Genomic DNA, 25330 nt, shown 5'->3' with positions numbered 1-25330 from the left:
TCCTACCAGCCCCATCAAGATTTGCCACTCAATTTTTTCTCTTAAATTATAAAGTTGAAACAAACATGTTGAAACAAGTAAACTGCTCCCAAAAGTTGCTGAATTCAATAAATGTTGCTAATGAGACTTGAGCGGAGATAAGATCCTGTTATATCTTTACTGTAGAATATTTATGATCTAAAGCATTCGGTGAGGAAAAGCTCTCTTAGATGCCCATCAGTTTCCCAATATGAAAACAGGAAGTGACTCACTAGACTTTAGAACAGGAAGAAAACAATTTTGTCTCAATACTAAATTTAAATCTAGTAAGCTGCACAAAGGAAGGAATTATTGTGAGATGACAAAGTAAATGCCTCATCTCCACAGAAGGAAAGACGACTTATAAGGTGCTCCTTGATAAAAACACAGTACGTCTCAAGCAGGCAGACTCAGACGACTTAACCAGAAGAAAGAGTTTTCTTTAACATCAACTAAAATGTACTGCCTAGTTAAAGAATGTTTTTGTAATGACCTGCATCGTATAAGCTAAATTTCATGGTAGGTTTGTTTTCTGTGCTAGATCAATAAGGGTTGCTTTGAAGTTAACTGGGTGGGGACATTGTTATTAACTGTTGGCATGGACCTCAGAAAGAAGGAAGTTAATTGAGCTCACTAAGTTGACTCCAGAGTGAGGTAACTGCTTAAGACCCTAGTCATAGGCAAAGGGGGTAAAAATGGCCTTCGGTGCTGACGGGTGTCAGGAAAGCAGATGTATTTTAAGTTGCCTAGGTATTGCTACACAGGATCTTTCTTTTTGTTACACTGAAGATTACCTTTTGGTCCCTGTTAATTGATGTAATAAAGCTCAATAGTGTCCATTTCTGAAAGTCTATCTTTTTAAAAGTTTTATGTTTTCCTCCAAATCCAATGTGATTTATTTTCTTTAAATCAGCAATCCAAAGAGTTGTATGCCTTTTTGCAAATATTAAAAAAGAAAACAGGATACAAAATAATCTACAATACATTAAATAAACAAGCTATCAATACAGGTCAAACCCAAACATTTTCTTGAAACAAATGCTAATGATGTCACCAGCACATCTGCCCCTCATATATCTATGTCCACTCATTAATTTTCTTAGGCTTTCAATGAGTCTTGTACTATTCTTTTAAGGTCTTGGTTCTGTGGTGGAAATGGAAGACAGACAAGGATTTTTATAGAGCCTCCACTACCCCCTCATTTTTAAACCAAAGGATTTTAGCTTGGATACCTCCCCCAATGATCACCACTTTGGAGGTATTGCATGGGGAGAAGCTGGTCTCTCAGGTAGGCAGGTATCAAAATATTTAGAGTTTTATAGGTCAAAATATTTAAACACCAGCCTGAAGACTAACCAAAAGCCAGTGAAGATTGTGGAACAAGGCTGTGATATGCTCTCTACTGGAAAAGCCATCAACAACCTCCTACACCATTTTAAATTTCTTAATTGTCTTAAGTATATATGTCTATTAAAATACTCTTATCTCAAGAGAAGAGGCATAGGTAACTATAATGAGTTCCAAATCCAAAAGAAAATACAACTTGCACAGAACAATTCTGTATAAGTAACAACTTTATTGTAACTTGATGTGCTGAAATGCAAAAAATATTTTCAGCAACAAGATACAAAAAGTATTTCACCATTAACATCAGCTGATAAAAATGCTGGATGGTTTGATGCAAGTGTTCACGTATCTGAATTCTCTTAATCATTTCCACCTCAAAACAGGTCTAGATCATTTCATTTGTTTCATCTCTAAACTAGGACTCATTTATGTTAAGCCTTCTTTTCGAAGTCTCAAAAACCAGGATTAGCTAGGTTACAGAGAGTGATGAAGTCTACCAATGCAAACACTTAAAAAAAAGAATTCCCTTTCCAAACTAAGTCCATTTACTGCAAAGAAAAGCCAAGTTGTGAGACTAATTAAGATAGACTATAAACTACACACGTACCATGAGATCAACGGCATTTGAGAGAAAAGTTAATAGTGAATTTTAGTGTAAATTAAAATTAAGAATATTTAATTTGGGTAAACTGCAGATTTTAATGTTAGTTCTGATAGCTATTAGTTGTATCGCAGTTTGCACTCTGGTATCTTCTATAACAGTAGTCTTATTTCATGAGGGTGGATTATTCTATGAGGGTAGGTGGTAGCCTTATGCTGTCCCTAAACACAGTGGTGAGTTTCACTCTAAATATTTAAATCACTATGAGAATCAAATACTTGAAGTGTAAGACCCAAATCACCCTAGATAACTTAAACCTTCCTTTGTGTTTGCAATTTCCACATTTAAGAAGTCACAAACAAAACAATCAGTCTGTAATCATACAACCAGTATTATATTTTTGCAGGAGACTATTATCTAATACACAAGTCTGTAAACCTTGCTAAAAGTTTTAGTATTTATTATCCAGACAGTAATCTGAATTTAAGAACCAAATAAGAACCAAGCAAAACATGGTGGAGTTCAAATCAGTATTCCATAACTTGTATCTACCTCAACTCTAGTTATTTTTGTACCAAACAGCATTCTCCTGAAGAGCTTGTAAAATACCTTTTTAAAAGATTTAATATCATATTAATCTTGTATTCATTGCAAAGGTATCCTAGAAAAGGCACTATGTGTTCATACTTCAGAATGCAGTAAATGGACTATAAAACAAGGATTTTTTTTAAACTTCATTCAAAACACCTCCCCAGGAAAGGTTCAAATGGAAAAATGATGTAATCAGCTCTACCATCATTTCAACGGTGAACTGAGTGCTTTTTTTTAGAAAGTCAAAAAAAACAAACCAAAAACAAAAAAACCACCACACAAAATCACAGATACACACACACACAGACGCGCGTGTGTGTGCGCGCAGAGTTCTCCCTAGAAAAGTTTGAAAGTGGTAGCCATTGTATATTTAAGAGAGTAGTGTTAGAAAGCCAAAACAAGACACCATCACACTTTGTGCTCCAAATCCTTTACACAGACTAAATACATTTTCAGGATTTCTGTATGCTGGCCTGAAAAAAAAAAAAAAAAAAAAAAAAGTATTTTTATACTAGAGAGAGTTTTACATCTGCTGAACTTAAAACTGGTCATTGTGTTTTTAAAGGACATACTTTTGAGATGTGGGGAATAAAAACAAGGGGCTGAATCTAAAAGGAGAAAATTGTTCTGACCAGCTATTTATTTGGGTGAGAACACTGCATGTGGTTCAACCAAGAATGAGAAGGTGAATAATTAGTACACACTGAAGAATACAGCAATTGTTTTACCTTTTTCTTAAGAGCTGACAAACTTAAAATTATACATAATAAATCAAATATATGCAGATCAATTGTCGTGATTTTCCATGACTGTATATGGTGTGCACTGCCTTACTGGAAAAATGGATATTTCTACAAATGTAGATATACTTACAGCACAGTGTTTGACATTTTTTGGTACAAAGTGTGCTATTAAGCTTTTTAAAAAAATTCTTCAGAACAAAATCCTTAAGCTTCGCATTAGATAGCTGTATGTTGTAATTTAGAACAAGCTGAACTGGACAATCATAATTACAGTATTAAATATTCAAGTCACTTTGTATATTAGAGCTGCAAGTTTCAACAGTGAGCTTGTTCATGATGAGTATGAATATATTAGTTCTAATTTGTTATACACACTGAGGCAAAAATGTCACATTTTGGAGGGAACAAGGATCCTTATAAACCCTATTATGAAGAATGCTTACAAAATCTTAATTTAGATTAAATATTTAAAGAAAAAATTGATAAATTGCTCCATAAATAGAGTCAGGTAAGATGCCCCCTGTACCGTTCAGATACTTGTCTAAGAAGATTTTCTATTTAAGCCACATTAAGATTTAGTTCAAACACAGTGTGTGCAAGCATTTGGAGGTTTGTTTTTTAAAAACTGGACTGGGCACTTATTTCCGGTCGGTCTATGCTAAAGGTTTACTTAGTAACAAAATATAAAAGCATATATACTTTACCCTCCTAAAACTTCATTAGCATTAATTCTGAGAAATCTTAAAGAAATTAGGAAGGAGATATCTTTTCAGAAGGTAAATCTTAAATTTCATTTTTCATGTAAGTCTATAGGCAAACTGAAGTCTTTATCTTAATAATATGTTTATAAATTACAGTGAGATCTCCTCTCATTTCCCACTGTTAAATGCAATCTTGCCAAACAAAAAATATAGCATATTACCACCCTTACAGTAAATTCAATGTTATAACTCAGGAAACATTTAGCACTACTGCAGATTTCCCCTGCAATTGTAAACAAAGCTATCAAACACTGAAAATGTTGGTATTAAAGCTAAAGTTCATATAATAAAGAACTGGCCCATGATAAGTAGTTTACAAATGTTTCATCCTTTTCACATTATGCAGAATTTCAATACCATCCACAATGCTAGTACAACAACTGAAATGCTAGAAAAAGCAAGTCTATGCTTGCAAATACCATCTGACATTTCAGGTACCTATTCTTCCTACTATACGTTACTTCCACTGGTGTGAATGGAAATTATGCACACATGTTGGGTGGAGAACAGACCCTCTTCCAAAGTTTTGTGTCGTCATTCACATGCTTTTCTCAAAAATGTGAAAATATTCAACATAGAACATGAGCGCTTACAATAGTCACGTTCAATTAAGTCTTCAAAGACATGCTTTTCTTGTTCTTAATAAGAAAACTAAATCCCATGTGGCTGTGGGCACCTTAAAATGTATTTAAAAAGTTATGCCACAATTACCAGTACCTCATTAATTCATCAAAAGCAAAATATATATGTACCACACAACATACAAAAGTTACGCATTAAAAGTGCATAATCAGAATCCATTTGGCCCATTTCTTAAATTTACATTTGGTCATTCTATGCATCCTTTACTTTTCTATGTAACCATACATGTGGGATATAAATAATTTTTCTTCAAATACAATACTATTCTTTCTTCACAGAAAAATCTTTACCTCTCACCCTATTCTCCATTAAATGTAAACTAGTGATGGACCATAAAGAAACACAGGCAAAAGGTTTATTATGTGTTTCTTTTTTAACGTTTGTTGGACAGCTTTGACATACACACAATAGGCATTACAAACTATATTGAAAATACATTTTTGGGCCAAACCATTGCATATTTGCCCCCACAATGAAAAATAAATTATGTTCAAAGCAGTATATTGCCATTAATAGCCTGTTGGCATCCTCTGAAAGTAAACTGGTTCTCCCTATGTATTGTACTTGGATTGGGGGCACATTATGTGCCTCCAGTTCAAGTGCTTTTAAAGAGAGTCTAGTTGAAACCTTCCAGTTAGCACAGAACCAAACTATAATCTTCATTTTTTTTTTTTTGAAAATAATGGAAGATCCCTTTCAAAAGTTAATCTTCAGTTATCAACTTTACTGCATTATGGAGCTAGTGCAATCCTGCATAGCCTAGTCAAAAAGACAAGGCACAATAAAAAAAAAAATCAAGATACATTAGACTATATGGACTAGAGAGTCATTGAAGATAATTTAAGGCCTTTCAGTGAATTAGAGAGTAATCAGTCTAATTTAAAGCTGAGGATTAAACCATAAATTATCCAACTGAAAAGCAAACAATAGGCTTTTTCAGCTTCTGTTCTGTGGACAAGGATAACAAAAATTCTTGTTATGGTTTGTGAAAACACCTCTGGACATGGAGGAGTAGAGTCATTTCAGTTTCTCTAAAGTTCATGGAAGATTTCATGACTGCTTTAGTCGTTTGCGTGGAATGCCAAACTGTGGACATTGTGCAGATGCTAATGCTCGAAAGGCCTCTGCCACTAAGTGAGGATGAGAGTGGATCATGGACTTCCAGCCTGCTGTTTCCATTATGTCTGTTGCTTGGCTGAAAACAAAAGGTTTAAGAATAACCACAGTTAAAATTATTTATGTCCATATAATGCTGAATCCTCTAAAAGCTGACGCCGGAAAATACTTAGAATGATTTGACACGTGGAATATTGTATTTGAGTATAGTTATATGTTATTTGTAACCAATACTGTATTTGCTTATACTTTAGTGAAACTACAGATTAACTGGAAGAAATATATTTAGCACTGTTCTATAGTTGAAATTTTCCCCAGAGTGAAATGATCTATGCCATGCCTTCAGCCAAGACTATACACTAATTGTGTGGCAGTCTGTAAGAAGAGTATCAACGTATTTTATATGCCAGTTATAAATCTTCACTACTGAGCTCACTGACACTGTGGCAGTACATGCTGTATCCTGGGGGACATATGGATATGAAAACCTTTTGTTGCAGGTGAGTAAAGAAAAGGTACCCTTAGAAACTGTTCAGAAGTTCCAGCGCCCCTGTGCACACTTTGGGAGAACGCAAGAATTGTCAGGCCAGGCCAACTCTCTCCTCAAGACCCACTTCAGTTACACCACTTACAGGAAAGCAGGCAACCATAGAGAGTTAGGTTGTAGAACAACAGAAGATAGCTGATTTTTATATCTTTGTTTTTAAAAGTTAAAATGATTTGAAACAGTCAAACTATGTACCAGCTAACCTAGCTAACTGTGTGATCTTATCTATCTAGGTTCTTATACTGATGCCCAGCACTGGAAATATGTTTGTCACCTTATTTCTACCTCCCCTTCCTGCTTGTCTCGCTTATTTGTTGCCTCTTCTTTCATATTAGAATGAGAGCTCTGTGGCTGTCTGTGTATTTGCAGAGTGCCTAATACAATAGAGTCCTGATCCTGGCTGGAGCCTTTGTACATTGTCATAATACAAAATAGTAGCCCCACTCCCCACATCTATGTTCCAGCCAGCCGTAGTTGCTCTCTATTCCATCTGCTCTGGAGTAGGGCCTCTTACTTTGCTGCAGTCTTCATGGGCACAAAGAGAAACTTGGCAGGTTTATATATAAAGGGAGGAAAAGATGCATTTGCACAGTTTGCTGCTGCTCTCTCACTGCTCCCCGAAGCAGCAAACTGTACTGAAGTGAATAAGTAAAAGCTAATGTTGGCTGCTGTTGTCGTCATCTTCTGGCAGAGGACAGACTAGCCTCAGCTCTTCTCCTTTGTGGAAGGGAAGATAAAGTGGGCGAAGAACTGTGGGGAAGCATCTCCCAGAAAGCAAGGCTTCTGTTGCAGCAGCTTTACTTCACTTGCAATCAGCAATTATCTCAATCATATGAGAATGAAGGTGGCATTGACATTTACAAAGGATGCCTTCCACTGCTAAACAGACTATAGCAGGTTTGTCTTTACTCCCATGGCAGTCAAAGCAGAGTATGGCTCTCTTGTACTAGTGGGTAATTTGGGATATACTCTTGTGTAGGAAAAAGTAACTTTAAACTTTGTGAATCATTTTACTTACTTGCTATTCCAGTTTTTCCCATCTTTACACCCAAGTTGTCTAAGAACACTGCACCTATGACAGGGGAAGTTATACAAAAACATTTAGAAGGAAAGGATATTTAAGTACAGATATTTAAGACATTATTTCAAAGTGTAATAAAGGAACATTACTTGCCTGTTAATAAAATCTATTGCTTGTGCTTTCAACTGTTCTGCACTGTGCAAATCTGCGAGGATAAGAATGTCAGCAACGTTTTCTACTGAGAGGTTACTACAGAGTGCCTCCTCACACATGACCTTCAGCCGTTCCAGTGCATACTAATGAAAGAAAAAACTATACTAATCATTCTTCACACTTATTCTTTCTGCTGTAATCTGTAAAGTACAACAAATCTAAAACACAATTTGCCCCACTCCTGTGACGTGCTTAGCACCATTCCTGATGATTGGCTAGTGTTCCTCACAGGAGAATTATTAAAAAGTTATAATTAATATAATTAAAATTATTAAATTATTAATTACCTTAAAATTAATTCCCCCTTTTCCCCTGTACTAACGAAGAAAAGATGAAGAGAAGCCATCAATGTTGTTGTTTAAACATTAGGATTACAGGAACTGCAATATCAGATCAGACCACTGGCTCAATAATCCAGTAAAATATTTCACAGTGTCCAGTCTCAGAAATTTCAGATTAAAGTGCAAGAAACCTCAGAGGAAAATTATACAAAATTCCACTGGAGGGGAAGGTTCTTCCTAACCCCTGCCAGTGATTTGCTTATTCCCTAGATAGAACATCCATAATTGCATTATTAGACATAACTCTTTTAAACTTCTCCTAACCTCTTATTGCCACAATATACCATTGAGAGTAAATTCCAAAGGTATACACGAATCCCCCAAAAACCCTGGTCAGTTATAAATTTGTTGTATTTCAGTAAATGTTCAATAATTCTCGTACAAAGAAAAAGGGTGAATAAGGAGTACCTAATTTCCCCACTGAAAGCTTTCTTTTTTTGTATACCTTTATAATATCCCCCACTCTTTCAGGGAGAAACTGATAGGTACTATGCAAATAAAGTATCACAATCTGTCCTTAATTTAAAGGATCCCAAACTTGAGTCACATAATACAGAATTTTTTCCATGCCTCAAATCATTTAGTTTTCCCATCTATGCACCTCTCATATATCTGCTATATTATTGAGATAGGGTGACCAGAACTGAACCCAGCAATCTAGATAAAGGTATGCTATTGATATGTAAAGGAATCATTTTGTGTATTCTCTTTCGTATTGTATACATCTTAATAGTTTACTTTTTGACCACTGCTGCAAATTGAGCAGGTTTTCATTAAGCTGTACATACAACCACCTAGATCTTTTTTCTGTGTGGTTACTTACTTTAGAATCAATCATTTGTAAAAGTAATTCTAAAGTCTCCATGACAAATTTAGAAACAATCGCTGCACAAAATAGTGAAGCTGCCACATGTATTTGTTACTTTTTATTTGCATTTTATTTATATTAATATTTATCTGCACAAAGGAAAACTCTACCACTTTATTTCTTAGCTAATTTTTTCTATTCTCAGACCACATTATTTTTATTTTAGATGTATTGTTGTACTGTTTTCTAGGGTGCTTCTATTTGGATTATATAAATAAAAGCCAGTTATGATAAAGTCATCCCTAGCAGACAAGACAGAAGTTTAATAGAGTTGCTTTTGTAACATTGCAGAACTACTTTTTCAGACTATTATTTTTCATTCATGAGAAAGGCCGAGCAAGCAGCCTTTGGCAGTTTCTAGTTATTACATTCTCTGTATTTAGCAATCATGCCTTGGATAAAAGTCTTAATTCATACAGAAACACTACTTCTCCACTTCTCTCCTCTCTTGAGTGCCTTTAACATCTGTCTCAGACTCAATGAGATCCTGAAGATGAGGCACTGTCAGAGAGAGGTATGAGAGGAGAACTAAACTACTGCATCATCAAAGCCTGGATAGCACTAATCCAATAGTTCAGAAGGAATATAAGAATGAAGTTTTTGACAAATTTAGCCACTAAGGGGCAAGTCAGTGCTGTGTGTATGTTAAAGAAGGTGCTAGGGTTGATCATGGGAGCTATAAACCTTACTTCAGTACCAGAAAAATTTCTTCAAGATATAATTTCAGATTAGTATAACAAACAAACCAGTACAGATTCCATATAAGAAAAAATCTGCTTCTCTAACCTAGTAGGAGTCTCTATGCAAAGTCAACTAAATAGTTGGTGAAGGACCTGGAAACACAGCTACATTATTGGGCATGACAACAGATAAAATGTAGACAAGTCTAAGGTAATGCACCTTGCAAGGAACAAAGCGAACAGTTCACATATGGCTGGCTTTTAAATTACTTATACCCACTTAGAAGAAGATAACTAAGCCCTGGTCTACACTATGGGGTTAGGTCAAATTTAGCCATGTTTAGAGGCATTCGTTTTAAAATCGACCTCACAACCAACCCCATTCAGTCGACCTAAAGGGCTCTTAAAATCAACTTCTGTACTCCTCCCTGGCGAGAGGAGTAGTGCTAAAATCAACCTTGCTGGGTCGAATTTGGGGGTAGTGCAGATGCAATTAGACGGTATTGGCCTCCGGAAGCTATCCCAGAGTGCTCCAATGTGACCGCTCTGGACAGCACTTTGAACTCCAATGCACTAGCCAGGTACACAGTAAAAGCCCCGGGAAATTTTCAATTTCATTTCCTATTTGGTCAGCACAGCGAGCTCAGCAGCACAGGTGACCATGCAGTTCCCCCAGAATCGCAAACGAGCTTCAGCATGGACCGAAAGGGAGACACTGGATCTGATTGCTGTATGGGGAGAAGAATCTGTGCAGGCTGAACTCCGATCAAAAAGGAGAAATGCTAATATACATGCCAAAATTGCACAGGGCATGGTGGAGAGAGGCAACAACAGGAACACGCAGCAGTGCCGCGTGAAAGTTAAGGAGCTCAGGCAAGCCTACCAAAAGACAAAGGAGGCAAAGGGTCGCTCCTGGTCAGTGCCACATACATGCCGCTTCTATGATCAGCTGCATAGCGTTCTAGGAGGGGGACCCTACCACTACCCCACCACTGTCCATGGACACCTGCAAGGGGGGAGTCTCACACAACAGGGAGGAGGATTTTGTGGATGAGAAAGAGGAAGAGGAGAATGTGCAGCAGGCAAGTGGTGAATCCGTTCTTCCCGGCAGCCAGGAGCTTTTCATCACCTTTGAGCCAATACCCTCCCAAGGCAGGATCCCTGACCCTGAAGCTGGAGAAGGTGAGTGCACATTTGTAACTTCAGTATAGGGTTTAAAAGCAATACGTTTGCTGTTTAATGTTTGATTTGCCCTGAAGAATTGGGATGTATTCGGGGCCAGTACAGCTACTGGAAAAGTCTGTTAACGTGTCTGGGGATGGAGCGGGAATCCTCCAGGGACATCTCCATGAAGCTCTCCTGGAGGTACTCTGAAAGCCTTTGCAGAAGGTTTCTTGGGAGTGCGGTCTTATTTTGTCCTCCACGGTAGGACACTTTACCACTCCAAGCCAGTAGCAAGTAGTCTGGAATCATTGCAGCACAAAGCATGGCAGCGAATGCTCCTGGGTTTTGGTCGCATTCAAGCAACAGTCAGTCTTTATCTTTCTGTGTTAGCCTTGGGAGAGTGACATCATTCATGGTCACCTGGTTGAAATAGGGGAATTTTTGTAAGGGAACAATAAAATGACCCCGTTCATGCTGGCTTGCTTGCACTTGACTAAAAGGGATCATCCCAGAGAAAAGCCACGTGGCGGTGGGAGGGGTGAAGGGATCATCCCAGAGAACAGCCATGCGGTGGGGTGGGGAGAGGTGTGTGCTGCACATCCACCCGAAAACTGCAGCCCCTCCTTTTAAATGTGAAACCCAACTGGCATTGCTTGCTATGGGAAAGGATGGTGCTGCAGTTGGAAACCATTCCCACATATTATGAAGATGGAAGAAGCCAACCCCGGGTACCAAAAGGCTTACCATGGCTGCCTGAAAACTGAATTCTGTTGCCCAGACGTGTGTGATGTGTCACCATACAGCAGGCACTCAATATAAAAGGCAAAACGTGACCTAAAGCACATGTGCTGTGAATTGCTTGATTCACTGTGAAAGAGTCTCCCTTTTGTTCTCAGAAATGTATCTTAAATTTTACTCCCTTTTTATGTCCACTCCCTTCAGTGCAAATGTTTCTATACTCCCCCTATCATCTCCGTCCCTGAGGTTATTGCAGGTCAGAAGGTGAAAAAAAAAAACAAAACCACACTTGCGATGACATGTTTTCCGAGCTCCTGCAATCCTCCCGCACTGATAGGGCACAGCTTAATGCATGGAGGCATTCAGTGTCAGAGGCCAGGAAAGCATTAAGTGAGCACGAAGAGCAGAGGCAGGAGGGGATGCTGAGGCTAATGGGGGAGTAAACAGACATGATGAAGTGTCTGTTAGAGCTGAAGGAAAGCCAACAAGAGCACAAACCCCCGCTGCATCCATTGTACAACCGCCTGCCCTTCTCCCCAAGTTCTATATCCTCCTCACCCAGACGTCCAAGAACGTGGGGGGGGGGGGAAGGGAAGCTCTAGACGCCCCACCCCGCCCCTCCACTCCACAGGATGGCTCAAGCAACAGAAGGCTGTCATTCAAATAGTTTTGATTTGTAGTGTGGCTACAATAAGCAAAGGGGCCTTGTCCTTCCCTCCTCCTGCACCCCACCCCACCCAGGCTACCTTGTCAGTTAGCTCACTTTTTTCAAATTAATAAAGAAAGAAGGCATGGTTTCAAAACAGTAGTTACTTTATTTCCTTTGCCAGCTGTGACTGAAGGGGGGGGAGGGTGGTTGGCTTACAAGGAATTAAAATCAACAAAGGGGGTGGATTTGCAGCAAGAAGAAATACACACAACTGTCACACCGTAGTCTGGCCAGTCATGAAACTGGTTTTCAAAGCCTCTCTAACGCGCAGCACGCCTAGCCGTGTTATTCTAATCGCCCAAGCATCTGGCTGCTCAGAATCGGCTGCCAGGCTATTTGCCTCAACCTCCCACCCCGCCATAACGTCTCCCCCTTACTCTTATAGATATTATGGAGCACACAGCAAGTAGCAATAACAATGGGAATGCTGGTTGCGCTGAGGTCTAATCTAGTCAGCAAACAGCACCAGCGAGCTTTTAAACGTCCAAAGGCACATTTTACCACCATTCTGCACTTGCTCAGCCTATAGTTGCACTGCTCCTTACTACTGTCCAGGCTGCCTGTGTACGGCTTCATGAGCCATGGGAGCAAGGGGTAGGCTGGGTCCCCAAGGGTAACTATTGGCATTTCAACATCCCCAACGGTAATTTTCTGGTCTGGGAAGTAAGCCCCTTCTTGCAACTGCTCGAACAGCCCCGAGTTCCTAAAGATGTGAGCGTCATGCACCTTTCCCGGCCATCCCGCGCTGACATCGGTGAAACGTCCCTTGTGATCCACCAGTACTTGCAGCACTATTGAGAAGTACCCCTTGTGGTTTACGTACTGGTTGGCAAGGTGGTCCAGTGCCAAGATAGGGATATGTGTTCCGTCGATCGCCCCACCACAGTTAGGGAACCCCATTGCAGCAAAGCCATCCAGTATGACCTGCACATTTCTAAGAGTCACTACCCTTGATAGCAGAACGTCGGTGATTGCACTGGCTACTTGGGTCACAGCAGTCTCCACAGTAGACTTGCCTGCTGCAAATTGATTCCCAACTGATCAGTAGAAGTCAGGAGTTGCAAGCTTCCACAGAGCTATTGCTACTCGCTTCTCAACAGTCAAGGCAGGTCTCATCTTGGTATTCCTACACTTCAGGGCGGGTGAAAGCAACTCACAAAGTTCAAGGAAAGTGGTTTTACGCATGCGAAAGTTTCGGAGCCACTGTGAATCATCCCAGACCTGCAACACTATGTGGTCCCACCAGTCTATGCTTGTTCGCTGTGCCCAGAATCGGCGTTCCACTATATCAAACAGCCCCACTGCCGCCATGATATCCCGATTGCCACAGCCTGTGCTTCAGCAATATCTGTGTCCATGTCCTCATCACAATCGTCCTCATGCTGGCATCTCTTAGCTCAGTTCTGCACATACTTCAGGATAATGCGCAAGGTGTTTACAATGCTCACAACAGCAGCGGTGAGCTGAGTGGGCTCCATGCTTGCCAAGGTATGGCGTCTGCACAGGTAACCCAGGAAAAAAGGTGCGAAACGATTATCTGCCATTGCTTTCATAGAGGGAGGGAGGGAGGAAGGAAGGAAGGGAGGGAGGGACAACTGACGATATGTACCCAAAACCACCCTCGACAATGCTTTTGCCCCATCAGGCATTGGGAATTTAACCCAGAATTCCAATGGGCAGCAGAGACTGCAGGAACTGTGGGATAGCTACCCACAGTGCACTGCTCCATAAGTCAATGCTAGCCACGGTATTGAGGACACACTCCGCTGACTTAATGCGTTTAATGGGGACATACACAATCGACTGTATAAAATCATTTCTAAAAATCGACTTCTATAAAATCAACCTAATTTCGTAGTGTAGACATACCCTTAGACTTCATAGTGGACAGCTAGATGAAATTTCAGCTCAATGTGCAACAGCAGTGGAAAGAGCAAAAGATATTACATTTGTACAGTATTTTAAAAAGATTTTGTTAAAATATGAAATGGAATGAGATCACCTTGAATACTGTGTTGTTGTTGTTGATGGTGTCCCCCTTTTCAAGAAGGGCAGAACAGAAGGAGGAACATTTCAGAGGAACAGTGAAAGTATTTAAAGGGTAGGCTTAAAGGGTAAATATTTAAAGGCAAGAATTAGGTACAAGAACAGATTTGAACTATTTAGGGTAGTGAGGAGACAGAAAGATGACAAAGTTATAGAAGTAATAATGGTTTAGAGAAGGCAGTAATTAAAGCCCTGTCTCATATCCTCTTATCCTGTCTCATAATACAAAGAACAAGGCGACACTTTTGTCATTACTGATCTTCTAAAGGATATTTAATGCTCCTCCAATTTCTTCGGAAAAATCTTGGTAGTACGTACTCCCAGCAGCCATGGAAAGTTTTTCTAATCTTCCCACCATTCAAAAAAATCTCTCCCCCTCCAAGCCACTCCATTTCTTATATCTGTTGGTGCATCTGTTTATTTTTCTTCCACATCAATTGTGGTAGTATTTAAACAACTCAAAATATATGTTATTAGAACAGGGATTTCTAAAACAACAATTCTGAGGACTTTAAGAGCTAATTACTTACTTTGTCTGCAGCTGCCAACAAGTTGTCAGCCATTTTGTCAAGGTTTGGTGCTTTCCCTGTGTAAATGAATCTCATCATTTCTTTAAAAACCTCAGGGTCTACATCATTTATTTCTACACGATTCTGTTGAATAAAAACAAAAAAGGAAAACCATAACATCTATACATTTTGGAGTAAAAATTAAAGATCACCTGGTTGTTTATTACAAGTTTTTATTTCATATCCATCATATAGAACCTTACAAGGGTAAGCTGGCACTTCTAGATTCAACTATAGACCTAGAGTCAAGCTGCTCTTTTGCCAGCAGCTTTACAAGTTAGTCAGATGGACATCATAGCTCCTTTTAAACATGGCTGGATTTGTATGGAATCTGCAGTATATACAGAGAATCCTAAATATGGTTTATGGAATTTTTAAAAATACATCCTGGCCTGGATTTAAATCCATCCACATTCCTTTGAACAGAAGAGACTAAGTACTGGAGAGAGCAAAAAGTTAGCCAGCAGCAAACAGGAGAGTTAGCTTTAATTTGCTCACTTTAATAGGGCCAATTTGTTCTGAAAGTGATTCTTAAAGGAGGCCTGGCAAAGACTGTATTTGTATCTCTCCTGAATCCTAGTTTAATTTCCATTAAGAAATGCCTGGCTCTGGTCTTTGAAAGTTAGAACCTGAATTTCATCAGCATCCCTGAACAGCTGTTGCAGTAGGATAGCGTGTTGAGACACAGGCTGTAAAAAGACAAGGACCAGGATCTTGAAATGGACACAAAATTGGAAGGCCATTATGCATTTTGAAGTAGCTGTAGTTTTTAATATAGGGTACTCCTCACTTGTGGGATTCACTTACAAGAGGAAACATCATTGTACCCTGCAGGACTCCAATTGAGAACCTTCAGTGAAATTGAGAACCGTCCACTAAAAATCCTTTGGGATCTACCCAAGAGCAAAGTGTGAATCCACATTAATGAAATTCCACCTACTGCTGCTGCTGCACCATGCAAGCTCTTAGCAGCACACTGTTAAGAACAGAGTTAATATATACACATATGTTTGAGCTCTGCATAGCCCTATCATCACAGACTCATGTTCACCAAAGCTCAATGGGACAAAATTCTTTTGCAAGCAACCCTAATATTGCCATAGAATTTAACATGTATCTTCATGAAATGCACTTGATGTTCCATTTCTCACTCCCCAAACACATCCAATGATTGTTTAGTTGAAAATCCTCATGAATATTAAAGTTAGTCAGTGATATTCAACTATGGATTTTTATTTTTATTTATTTATTTATTGATTGATTGATTGCTAGGTTCTGCAGGTGATCCAGATCTATGGGTTTTCACAGTTGCATTGTTATCCAGGTGGCGTGCTTCAAAATCTTACTTCCTATGTATGCTAAGGAAGCTTGCAACCAACTACACCAGCTCAGTTTCTGAGCTCCACAGACTTGAGCTGCTGTGATTTTCACCAGACAGTCCAGCTGCCCCAGTCTACATTTATGGTTCCCTATGCTCCTTGGCTGCAAGCTGGAGTCTATCTTGCTGCTGCCTAGCTATGTGGAACAGGATAGTTAGTATGCCCTGTAATAGAGCTGCAGAAAGTCCCAACAGAGAGACAGAAAAAAGCCTTTCAGGTGCCTGAGTGCAGCAAAATGGTGAATTCCATGTCATCTTGGAAAAATACCAAATTTTGGGCCATAAAATCATTTGAGTCCATCGATCACCAATTGTGATGATGGGTACCCTGCAAACCCAGGAAAAAAATACTGCATCATTTAATGCTTTGTTCATATTTTCAGTGTTATCTTCGCACCCATAAAGGCTAGAAAGAGAACCAAGATTCTAGTGCATAATACTGCTCCAAGGGCTGAAATCCATGACAAGTTCTATAGCTGCAGAACTATGGAATACACAGATTCAGGCCTAGAACAATTCAGATGAATGTCATCTCCAGATCTAATAGGGACTCCAAGGAATCCAAGACGAGGAGTAATGGTCTCAAGTTGCAGTGGGGGAGGTTTAGGTTGGATATTAAGAAAAATATTTTCACTAGGAGGGTGGTGAAACACTGGAATGGGGTCATCTAGGGAAGTGTTGGAATCTCCTTCCTTAGAAGTTTTTAAGGTCAGGCTTGACAAAGCCCTGGCTGGGATGATTTAGTTGGGGATTGGTCCTGCTTTGAGACTAGATGACCTCCTGAGGTCCCTTCCAACCGTGATATTCTATGATTCTATGTTACAGCTAAGATAAACTGGAACAGTTTAGCCATTATCTATTGGATAACCTTGCCCAAGGAGGAGATATTAGAGATTTTGGGATAACTAGCATGTGATAGTTTCTTGAGACTGTATGTCCTTCCTAGAGTTTCAAAATGTGTTAGGTTGCCCTATCTCTCTTAAGGAGGTGATGACATTCACGAGGTGGCCCCAACCACTGAGATCTAGCTTTCACTAACCAAGAGGAGAAAGAGTCAAGTTTGCATGAAGTGGCACTGATTTACTTCAATAATTTTAGAACCAGGGCTTGCAAAGCTAGCCCAAACCCAATCAGAGCAAACAGTACAGTTATTCTACACTAGTTCTCCAAGTCTATAGTACTGGAGAAATTGCTAGAATTTGAAGTATTCTTTTCCATTATATAGGTAGATGGCTCCTCACTGTAGGAGATATAAAGAGCATGAAGCAATCTGCATTTATTAAAACTACTATCCCTGTAGACCAGTTGTATGCGTGAAGTGTTTGTGGAATCTGTGGTTGAAGAGAAGGATCTCAGTCTCCCTCAAGGCTTCACTGCTAAGTCAGTTTGAGTTACAACTCTAACCCTAATTTTAGACATGTACACATAAATCCCTTAACTCAAGTGGGGTGGTGCTTTTAACTCTAGTTGACTGGCTCCTAAGTGTTATAGGCTACAGCTGATGCGAGTGCAACCTGCCAGCTGCTAATACAACTACTCTAGTGTGGACATGGCATAGCTCCACTTGAACGCCACTGCAGTAAGTTCTGCAGTATCTTACCACAATTCTCCTTGTGTGCTCAGAAACGACAGACAAATGTTCACAATTCACTGAAGCCTCCTTGGCTCATCCTACTGCAGCACAAAGAACCAGGGGATACGCCCCAAAAGTCTTAGTGCCACACAAAGATGAGTGCATCATCAGCATGGACAGAGCAGCTCAAGTGCAATTTCACAATGTGGCCACTCTCATTTGAGCTACGCTAGTTTGAGAGAAGATATGTTGAGTTACTGACATAGGATGACAGGTTCAGCGTAGCAGCCGTGTTAGTCTGTATTCGCAAAAAGAAAAGGAGTACTTGTGGCACCTTAGAGACTAACATTTATTAGAGCATAAGCTTTCGTGAGCTGTAGCTCACGAAAGCTTATGCTCAAATAAATTTGTTAGTCTCTAAGGTGCCACAAGTACTCCTTTTCTTTTTGACATAGGATGGTGTCAAGTCAATGATATCTTGAGATATTTACCTGGTTGATATAACTTTTCCATATTAAGTACTCACTTTTATCTTTCTCAATCCAAGTACAATTGAGTTTTCTGTAAATTTTTCCTTTTCTTTGGAATCAGAACGAGAGTAGCACCTTAAATTTTCAGTCCCACTTACCTTTTTGCTTTCCTCCATTTCATGTTCAAACATTGCATTAAAAACTGGTGAACGAGCTGTAGCAAAAGAATTAAGCATTAAATACAATTAACTAGCCGGATTTTTGTTTTATTAAATAAAAATGTTAAAATGTTACAATACAAAAGTAAAAGAGTACCTGCAAGGACAGACTTATGAGCTTTGAATTCTTGTCCTCCTACACAAAAACTGCAATCTGTAAATCTTGTGGTTTCCCAGAGATTCCCTAAATCTTCTGCTAGTCGACATTCAGGTACCTTCAAAGTGTTTGTATTAGACTGTCCTGATATATTTACTGAGTCTTGGACCACGCTTACCTAACAGAAAATCACAGTAAGATAGAAACTCCTTCATAACTGATGCCAATGATCATTAAATTTTAGCACCTACACTAGAACTTGAGTAATTCTTAGACAAAGCAAGAATACGATTGGTGCTTCTGTCTCTCCCCCACAACCCTAAACCAGTCAAAATGAAATAGTGGAAAAGACAACATTTCAAAAAGAGTCTAGGTTTTATGGAACAATACTAGAGTCAAAGAAACAAACTTTTTAAGAAGAGTAAGAGAAATAAGCTTTTTCTTTTCAATGATACAAACATTGTTCATTTAGTGTAGTTATCTGACCAAGACAAAAATCAAGAGCATGATGCCACAAACAGCATGATAAAGAAGTCCAGAGATTAAATGAAAGGCAGACACTATTCTTGGGAGAGAAATGAAATCTCCAATTAAAAATTATTGCTATTTCGGAGACAAATCAACAAAATATAAGATCTTCCACACACCTGAGAAACAGAACACATATTAGTAAGTGTTGTTGGTTTAAAGACTCTCCCTTTACTGAACCCAAACTGATTATGTGAGCACAGAAGAAGCTGAGTTTCATAAAAGTGATCCTGGGTAGTTCTTATCAGTAAATTACCCCAATTAGTCAAAACGAACTTGTACAACTTTATTTAAAACGGTAGACTGATAAAGCAAATGAACTAGGTACCAGTAAAATACAGCTCCTTCAATACTCAGTTTGCCTTTGCCCCACAGGAGCACAAATTAAATGTGGATACTTTCCTCTTAAAGAGTTTTAAAGTAGTTCTTCTAGAAAAAATGAATCTGTAATGTAGCATAGAGGCACCATATAAACTCAAATGTTTGTGCATAAGATGTTAAATTTGGTTTTAAATTAAATTAAACCAAGAAGATTGTGAAAGATGTGCATCTAAAGCGGTTCTCGACTTTTTTTCCCCTCCTTGTATTTTTCTGGCTTTTTTTGTCTTTGGGAAGGAATGGAAAGATGATAGTGGAGGAGTTCTTCTGATGTGTTTTTGAGGGTATGTCTACAGTGCAATTAAACACCTGCGGCCGGACCAAGCCAGCTGACTCAGGCTTGCAGGGATCAAGCTATAGGGGCTGTTTAATTCCAGAGTAGACACTTGGGGTCAGGCTGCTACCCAGACTCTAGGACCCTTTGAGGTGGAAGAGTCTGAGAACGCAGGCTGCTGCCCAAGCCCCAACCTCTATACCACAACGAAACAACCCCTTAGCCCATGCCTGAGCCAGCTGGCATGGGCTAGCGGCAAGTTTTTAATTTAAGTGTAGACATACCTTGAGAGTCTGCTCAGAGACTGAACACCATCTTCTTGCTCTGTGGTGATGGGGAAACAAATGAGGAACAGCTGAGCAGGGGGCCTGATCTGGGACAAATGCCTGGAAATTAAGCTCCCTAAAGGAGAGTAGAAAGTGAGCCAAAGCAGTTTTGAGAAACAATGGACTGGTGCCGGTCCCCAAAATCTCCTTGACACAGTTTAGAAAGGCAGCATGCTGGTCCCTGGTATCAAAGAGATTGAGAAACACTTAGCTAAAGGATCTTGATCTGTGATTCTCCAAACTAAGCTATAGAAATTTAGAAGTGGAATAGATAAGGTGAGAGCACCAACTGACTTCTCTGGCTCTGGAGATCGAAACAGAGCACATGGTTCAAAGCAGAAGGATGTGGCCAAGCCCCATGGACATCTCTGAGTTGAACAACCTAAACTTCATCTGAGCAGTCTAAATGTCAGATAAGGAAAGGAAGGATGGTCCAGTGGTTAAAACACTAATGTAGAACTTGGGTTCAATTCCCTGCTTCACCAAAGACTTCATGTGTGACTTTGGGCAATTCCTGAGGCCTGGGTTTGTACTACAAAATGCTGCCAGTTTAGTTGTCAAGCTACCGGGGGGGGGGGGGGGTGTGCACACTTCACACATCCTAAGTGATAGGGTTATTCTGGCCACCTCGCTGTAGATGCAACGATACGAGCTGAGGTGTGTTTCTGCTGGCATAGCTAATGTCATTCAGGAAGGTGATGTAGCTATGCTAGCAGAACTGTATCTACACAAGGAGGTTCTGTCAATACAGGGACAGCAGCCACGGCTCTGTAGTGTATTCAAGACCTGAGCATGTCCTTCTGCTTCAGTTCCCCCTCTGTAAAATGGGGTACAATAGTACTTTCCTATCTCACAGGGATGTTGAGATGTTAAAAACTTTAAAGACTGTGATACTCTGATATTATGATAAGAAAGGCCATACAAGTACCTAAGTGATCTAGATCACAATCCAGAAAAGGTCTATGACATTAGCTTAAGTTAACAGGATATTATATAATTTTTTCATCTGCACAATTTTAATGTTAGGCTACACATTTTATTACAGTAAGGGATAATGAATTAGCTACTTAAATATTACATACTAACTCCAAAAGCTAAGTTTCACAATCTCTGCTACAGCCATAATGATTAGTGTCAGTTTTTGGATGCCTGTTACATAGGCATTTTTTTCTGTGGCTGTTTTAAAACAACCCTGAACTATGTTCTCACTTCCTCCCATCGCTTATAAATCCTCATCATCACAGGTTTATAACTCAACCGTTAAAAACTTCTCAGGGCAGAAATTTTCAACTACCACATATTTTCCTAGTAAAAACACAGCATATTGGGCTTTAGTAGTACTGAAAAGACCACCAATGGCAACATGCAACAAAGTGGAGGGCCACAGCTAATCTGCATGCTAATAGGTACATAAATGGTGCAATTTGGTAACAGTACACAATCCCAAGCAATCTCGCTCTACATTCCTTTCTCCAACAATCACACCATCCCCACTACGCCCCTCATTTCTTATGTTAGGTTTATCTTTGTCTCTCCCACTCTTCCATCCTCCTGTCCCCTTTTCCTTAGTCCCTTTTTTATGAGCCTAGAAGAATGAAGAAAGTTTAAGGCCAGAAGATATCATGATCATCTAGTCTGACCTCCTGCACATTAAGACCACAGAACTCACCTACCCACTCCTGTCAGACCCATAACCTCTGGCTGAATTACTGAAGTCCTCAAATCATGATTTAAAGACTTCATGTTACAGAGAACCTGAGAGTTTTGAACACCTGGGGAATGGAGGCTGTTCATAACTCTGAAATATTCATAACTCCACGAAAGCTTATGCTCAAATAAATTTGTTAGTCTCTAAGATGCCACAAGTACTCCTGTTCTTTTTTCTGAACAGAATGTTATGGTTGTTCTTTCAAAAGTTTCCAACTCAACACTGCCTTAGTACAGCTTTGAAACTATTATGCAGAAGAAAAATGCTGCTTTTAACCATCTTAATTTAAATGAAAAGCATAGAAACAGTTTTATCTTGTCAAATCTTTTTTTTTATTAAACCTTCCCTTTATTTTTTTAGCGGTTTACTTTTAAACACAGTACTATACTGCATTTGCATGCATGCACATGTGTTGCGGGGGCCGGAGGGGCAGCTTTGTTGCTGCCTGATTGCGTACTTCCAGTTTCAAATGAGTTGTGTGCTTGACCAGTCAGTTTGGTAACTCTGGTGTTTGTAATGCTGAGGTTCTACTGTACTTTAAACCTGCAAGTGACCCCTTCCCTATGCTGCAGAGCAGTGTTTCTCAAACTTTTTGTGCTGGCGACCCCCTTTGGGCTCAAAAAAATTGTACCACCCCCATCCCATACTAACACTTGAAAAAATTTCAACCCCCTACCTTAAATATCATTAAGTAAATTATTAATAATACTGAGGACTGGCATGAGAGGGTGGCAAGCACGTCAACTGCCCAGGGCCCCATGCCAAAGCGGGCCCTGCAAAGCTAAAATTACATACCTCAGCCCTGGGCTACAGGGCTTGGGCTTGAGCCCCGGGTGGCGAGGCTTGGGCTTTTTCTTGAGCCTCACTGTCTGGGGCTGAAGCACGTAACTTAGTTTCAAGTGCCCTCTGTGACGTAGGGCTCTGCTTGCCACCCCCGAATGCCAGTCTTGCACTTGTGACCCCCTAAACCCATCCCATGACCCCCTCAGGTTGAGAAACACTGCTGTAGAGGAATGCAAAAATAACCCTAGGATCTCTGCCAATCTTGTAACATGGGAGACCGGAATTGCACACAAGTATTCCAGATGAGGTGTTACCAGTGCCTTGTATAATGGTACTAACACTTCCCTATCTCTATTGGAAATACCTCGCCTGATACATCCTAAGATTGCATTAGGCTGTTTCATGGTTGCATCACATTGGTGGCTCAAAGTTATCCTGTGATCAACTAATACACGCAGATATTTCTCCTCTCTGCTGCTTCCAACTGATAAATCCCCAGGTTATAGTAAAAATTCTTGTTGTTAGTTCTTAAGTGCATGACCTCGCACTTTGCACTATTCAATTTCATCCAATTTCTATCACTCCACTTTTCAAGGTCATCCAGATCTTCCTGTAGGATATTCCGGTCCTCCTCCATTTTGGCAATACCTTCCAACTTTATTATTAGCAACCATAAATTTATATGAATTAAACTGTAAGAGGTTTTTTTTTTTTAAACGCCACTGAAGGAAAAGTTTCCTATTTAAATTTTACAAAACCGGCATAGGCAAAAACCAAAATATTGAAAATATCTTAAATAGAATATTTTCTATTTCTGATAGAATATCCTGCAATAACGAAAAACTAAGGCAATAATCCTGTAAACACTTCAAAAGGTATATAAAATTACTCACGGGAATAATCCCATTGACTTCAGTAGGCCTACTCCTGCTTAAGGTTAAGAATACACAAATATTTGCAATTTTTTTTTATTGAACTCAATGATAAAATTGGTGTCATTTCAAAACAAAGTTTTAACAATGAAAAGTTATTTAAACTTTCAATATGTAAACAAAGTCACTATGACTTTTTTATATGTACAGGCCAGGACTTTTTAAGATTCTATCTCTCCTAAACGCATATTTAGGCGCCTCAGAATAGGATTTTCAAAAGCACCTACATGACTCACTGGCACAAGTCCCATTGTGGTCAAACTACAATCCTGATGGAGGTGGCCCAATGAAGCAATTCAGCTTCCTTGACTTGCAGAAAATCAATGTATCAGAGGATGGTGCTGGTTGCACATATAGCACAGGCTATTTGTTGTGTTTGAGTTTTTGTTGTTCTCATAGTTAATGAGGTCCTGGACTTGCCTCTTTCACAAGAGAGTCACAATTAAAATTCTAGGTTTCAGAGTAGCAGTCGTGTTAGTCTGTATTCGCAAAAAGGAGTACTTGTGGCACCTTAGAGACTAACAAATTTATTAGAGCATAAGCTTTCGTGAGCTACAGCTCACTTCATCGGATGCATTTGGTGGAAAAAAACAGAGGAGAGATTTATATACACACACACAGAGAACATGAAACAATGGGTTTATCATACACACTGTAAGGAGAGTGATCACTTAAGATAAGCCATCACCAACAGCAGGGGGGAGAAGGAGGAAAACCTTCCATGGTGACAAGCAGGTAGACTAATTCCAGCAGTTAACAAGAATATCAGAGGAACGGGGGGGGGGGGGGGTGGGAGAGAAATACCATGGGGAAATAGTTTTACTTTGTGTAATGACTCATCCATTCCCAGTCTCTATTCAAGCCTAAGTTAATTGTATCCAGTTTGCAAATTAATTCCAATTCAGCAGTCTCTCGTTGGAGTCTGTTTTTGAAGCTTTTTTGTTGAAGTATAGCCACTCTTAGGTCTGTGATCGAGTGACCAGAGAGATTGAAGTGTTCTCCAACTGGTTTTTGAATGTTATAATTCTTGACATCTGATTTGTGTCCATTCATTCTTTTATGTAGAGACTGTCCAGTTTGGCCAATGTAAATGGCAGAGGGGCATTGCTGGCACATGATGGCATATATCACATTGGTAGATGCGCAGGTGAACGAGCCTCTGATCGTGTGGCTGATGTGATTAGGCCCTATGATGGTATCCCCTGAATAGATATGTGGACAGAGTTGGCAACGGGCTTTGTTGCAAGGATAGGTTCCTGGGTTAGTGGTTCTGTTGTGTGGGGTGTGGTTGCTGGTGAGTATTTGCTTCAGATTGGGGGGCTGTCTGTAAGCAAGGACTGGTCTGTTTCCCAAGATCTGTGAGAGTGATGGCTCGTCCTTCAGGATAGGTTGTAGATCCTTGATGATGCGTTGGAGAGGTTTTACTTGGGGGCTGAAGGTGATGGCTAGTGGCGTTCAGTTGTTTTCTTTATTGGGCCTGTCCTGTAGAGGGTGACTTCTGGGTACTCTTCTGGCTCTGTCAATCTGTTTCTTCACATCAGCAGGTGGGTATTGTAGTTGTAGGAATGCACGATAGAGATCTTGTAGGTGTTTGTCTCTGTCTGAGGGGTTGGAGCAAATGCGGTTATATCGTAGCGCTTGGCTGTAGACAATAGATCGAGTGGTATGATCTGGATGAAAGCTAGAGGCATGTAGGTAGGAATAGCGGTCAGTAGGTTTCCGATATAGGGTGGTGTTTATGTGACCATCGCTTATTAGCACCGTAGTGTCCAGGAAGTGGATCTCTTGTGTGGACTGGTCCAGGCTGAGGTTGATGGTGGGATGGAAATTGTTGAAATCATGGTGGAATTCCTCAAGAGCTTCTTTTCCATGGGTCCAGATGATGAAGATGTCATCAATGTAGCGCAAGTAGAGTAGGGGCATTAGGGGACGAGAGCTGAGGAAGCGTTG

The 25330-nt window shown here is 39.9% G+C and overlaps 1 protein-coding gene across 4 annotated transcripts in view; it reads right to left on the bottom strand.

The window, feature by feature from the left end:
- Positions 1 to 1574: 1574 nt before the first annotated feature.
- Positions 1575 to 25330, bottom strand: part of SPOPL (speckle type BTB/POZ protein like) — a 74297-nt gene continuing 50541 nt past the window's right edge. For 3 of the 4 annotated variants that reach the window (XM_038421521.2, XM_043505068.1, XM_043505070.1), the window contains 6 exons: positions 18452 to 18629; positions 18295 to 18350; positions 14677 to 14799; positions 7541 to 7683; positions 7385 to 7438; positions 1575 to 5898 (listed from right to left, as the gene is read on the bottom strand). In XM_038421521.2, coding sequence (XP_038277449.1) covers positions 5754 to 5898; positions 7385 to 7438; positions 7541 to 7683; positions 14677 to 14799; positions 18295 to 18350; positions 18452 to 18629 — 699 coding nt within the window. In that variant the 3' untranslated portion in view covers positions 1575 to 5753. The remainder of the gene's footprint in view (positions 5899 to 7384; positions 7439 to 7540; positions 7684 to 14676; positions 14800 to 18294; positions 18351 to 18451; positions 18630 to 25330) is intronic. The other variant, XM_043505071.1, reaches the window with a different exon arrangement.

Source organism: Dermochelys coriacea, chromosome 11, assembly GCF_009764565.3.
Source record: "Dermochelys coriacea isolate rDerCor1 chromosome 11, rDerCor1.pri.v4, whole genome shotgun sequence".
NCBI lineage: Eukaryota > Metazoa > Chordata > Testudines > Dermochelyidae > Dermochelys > Dermochelys coriacea.
The sequence above is the reverse complement of the archived record's forward strand: the minus strand, read 5'-3'. Positions and strand labels throughout refer to the sequence as shown.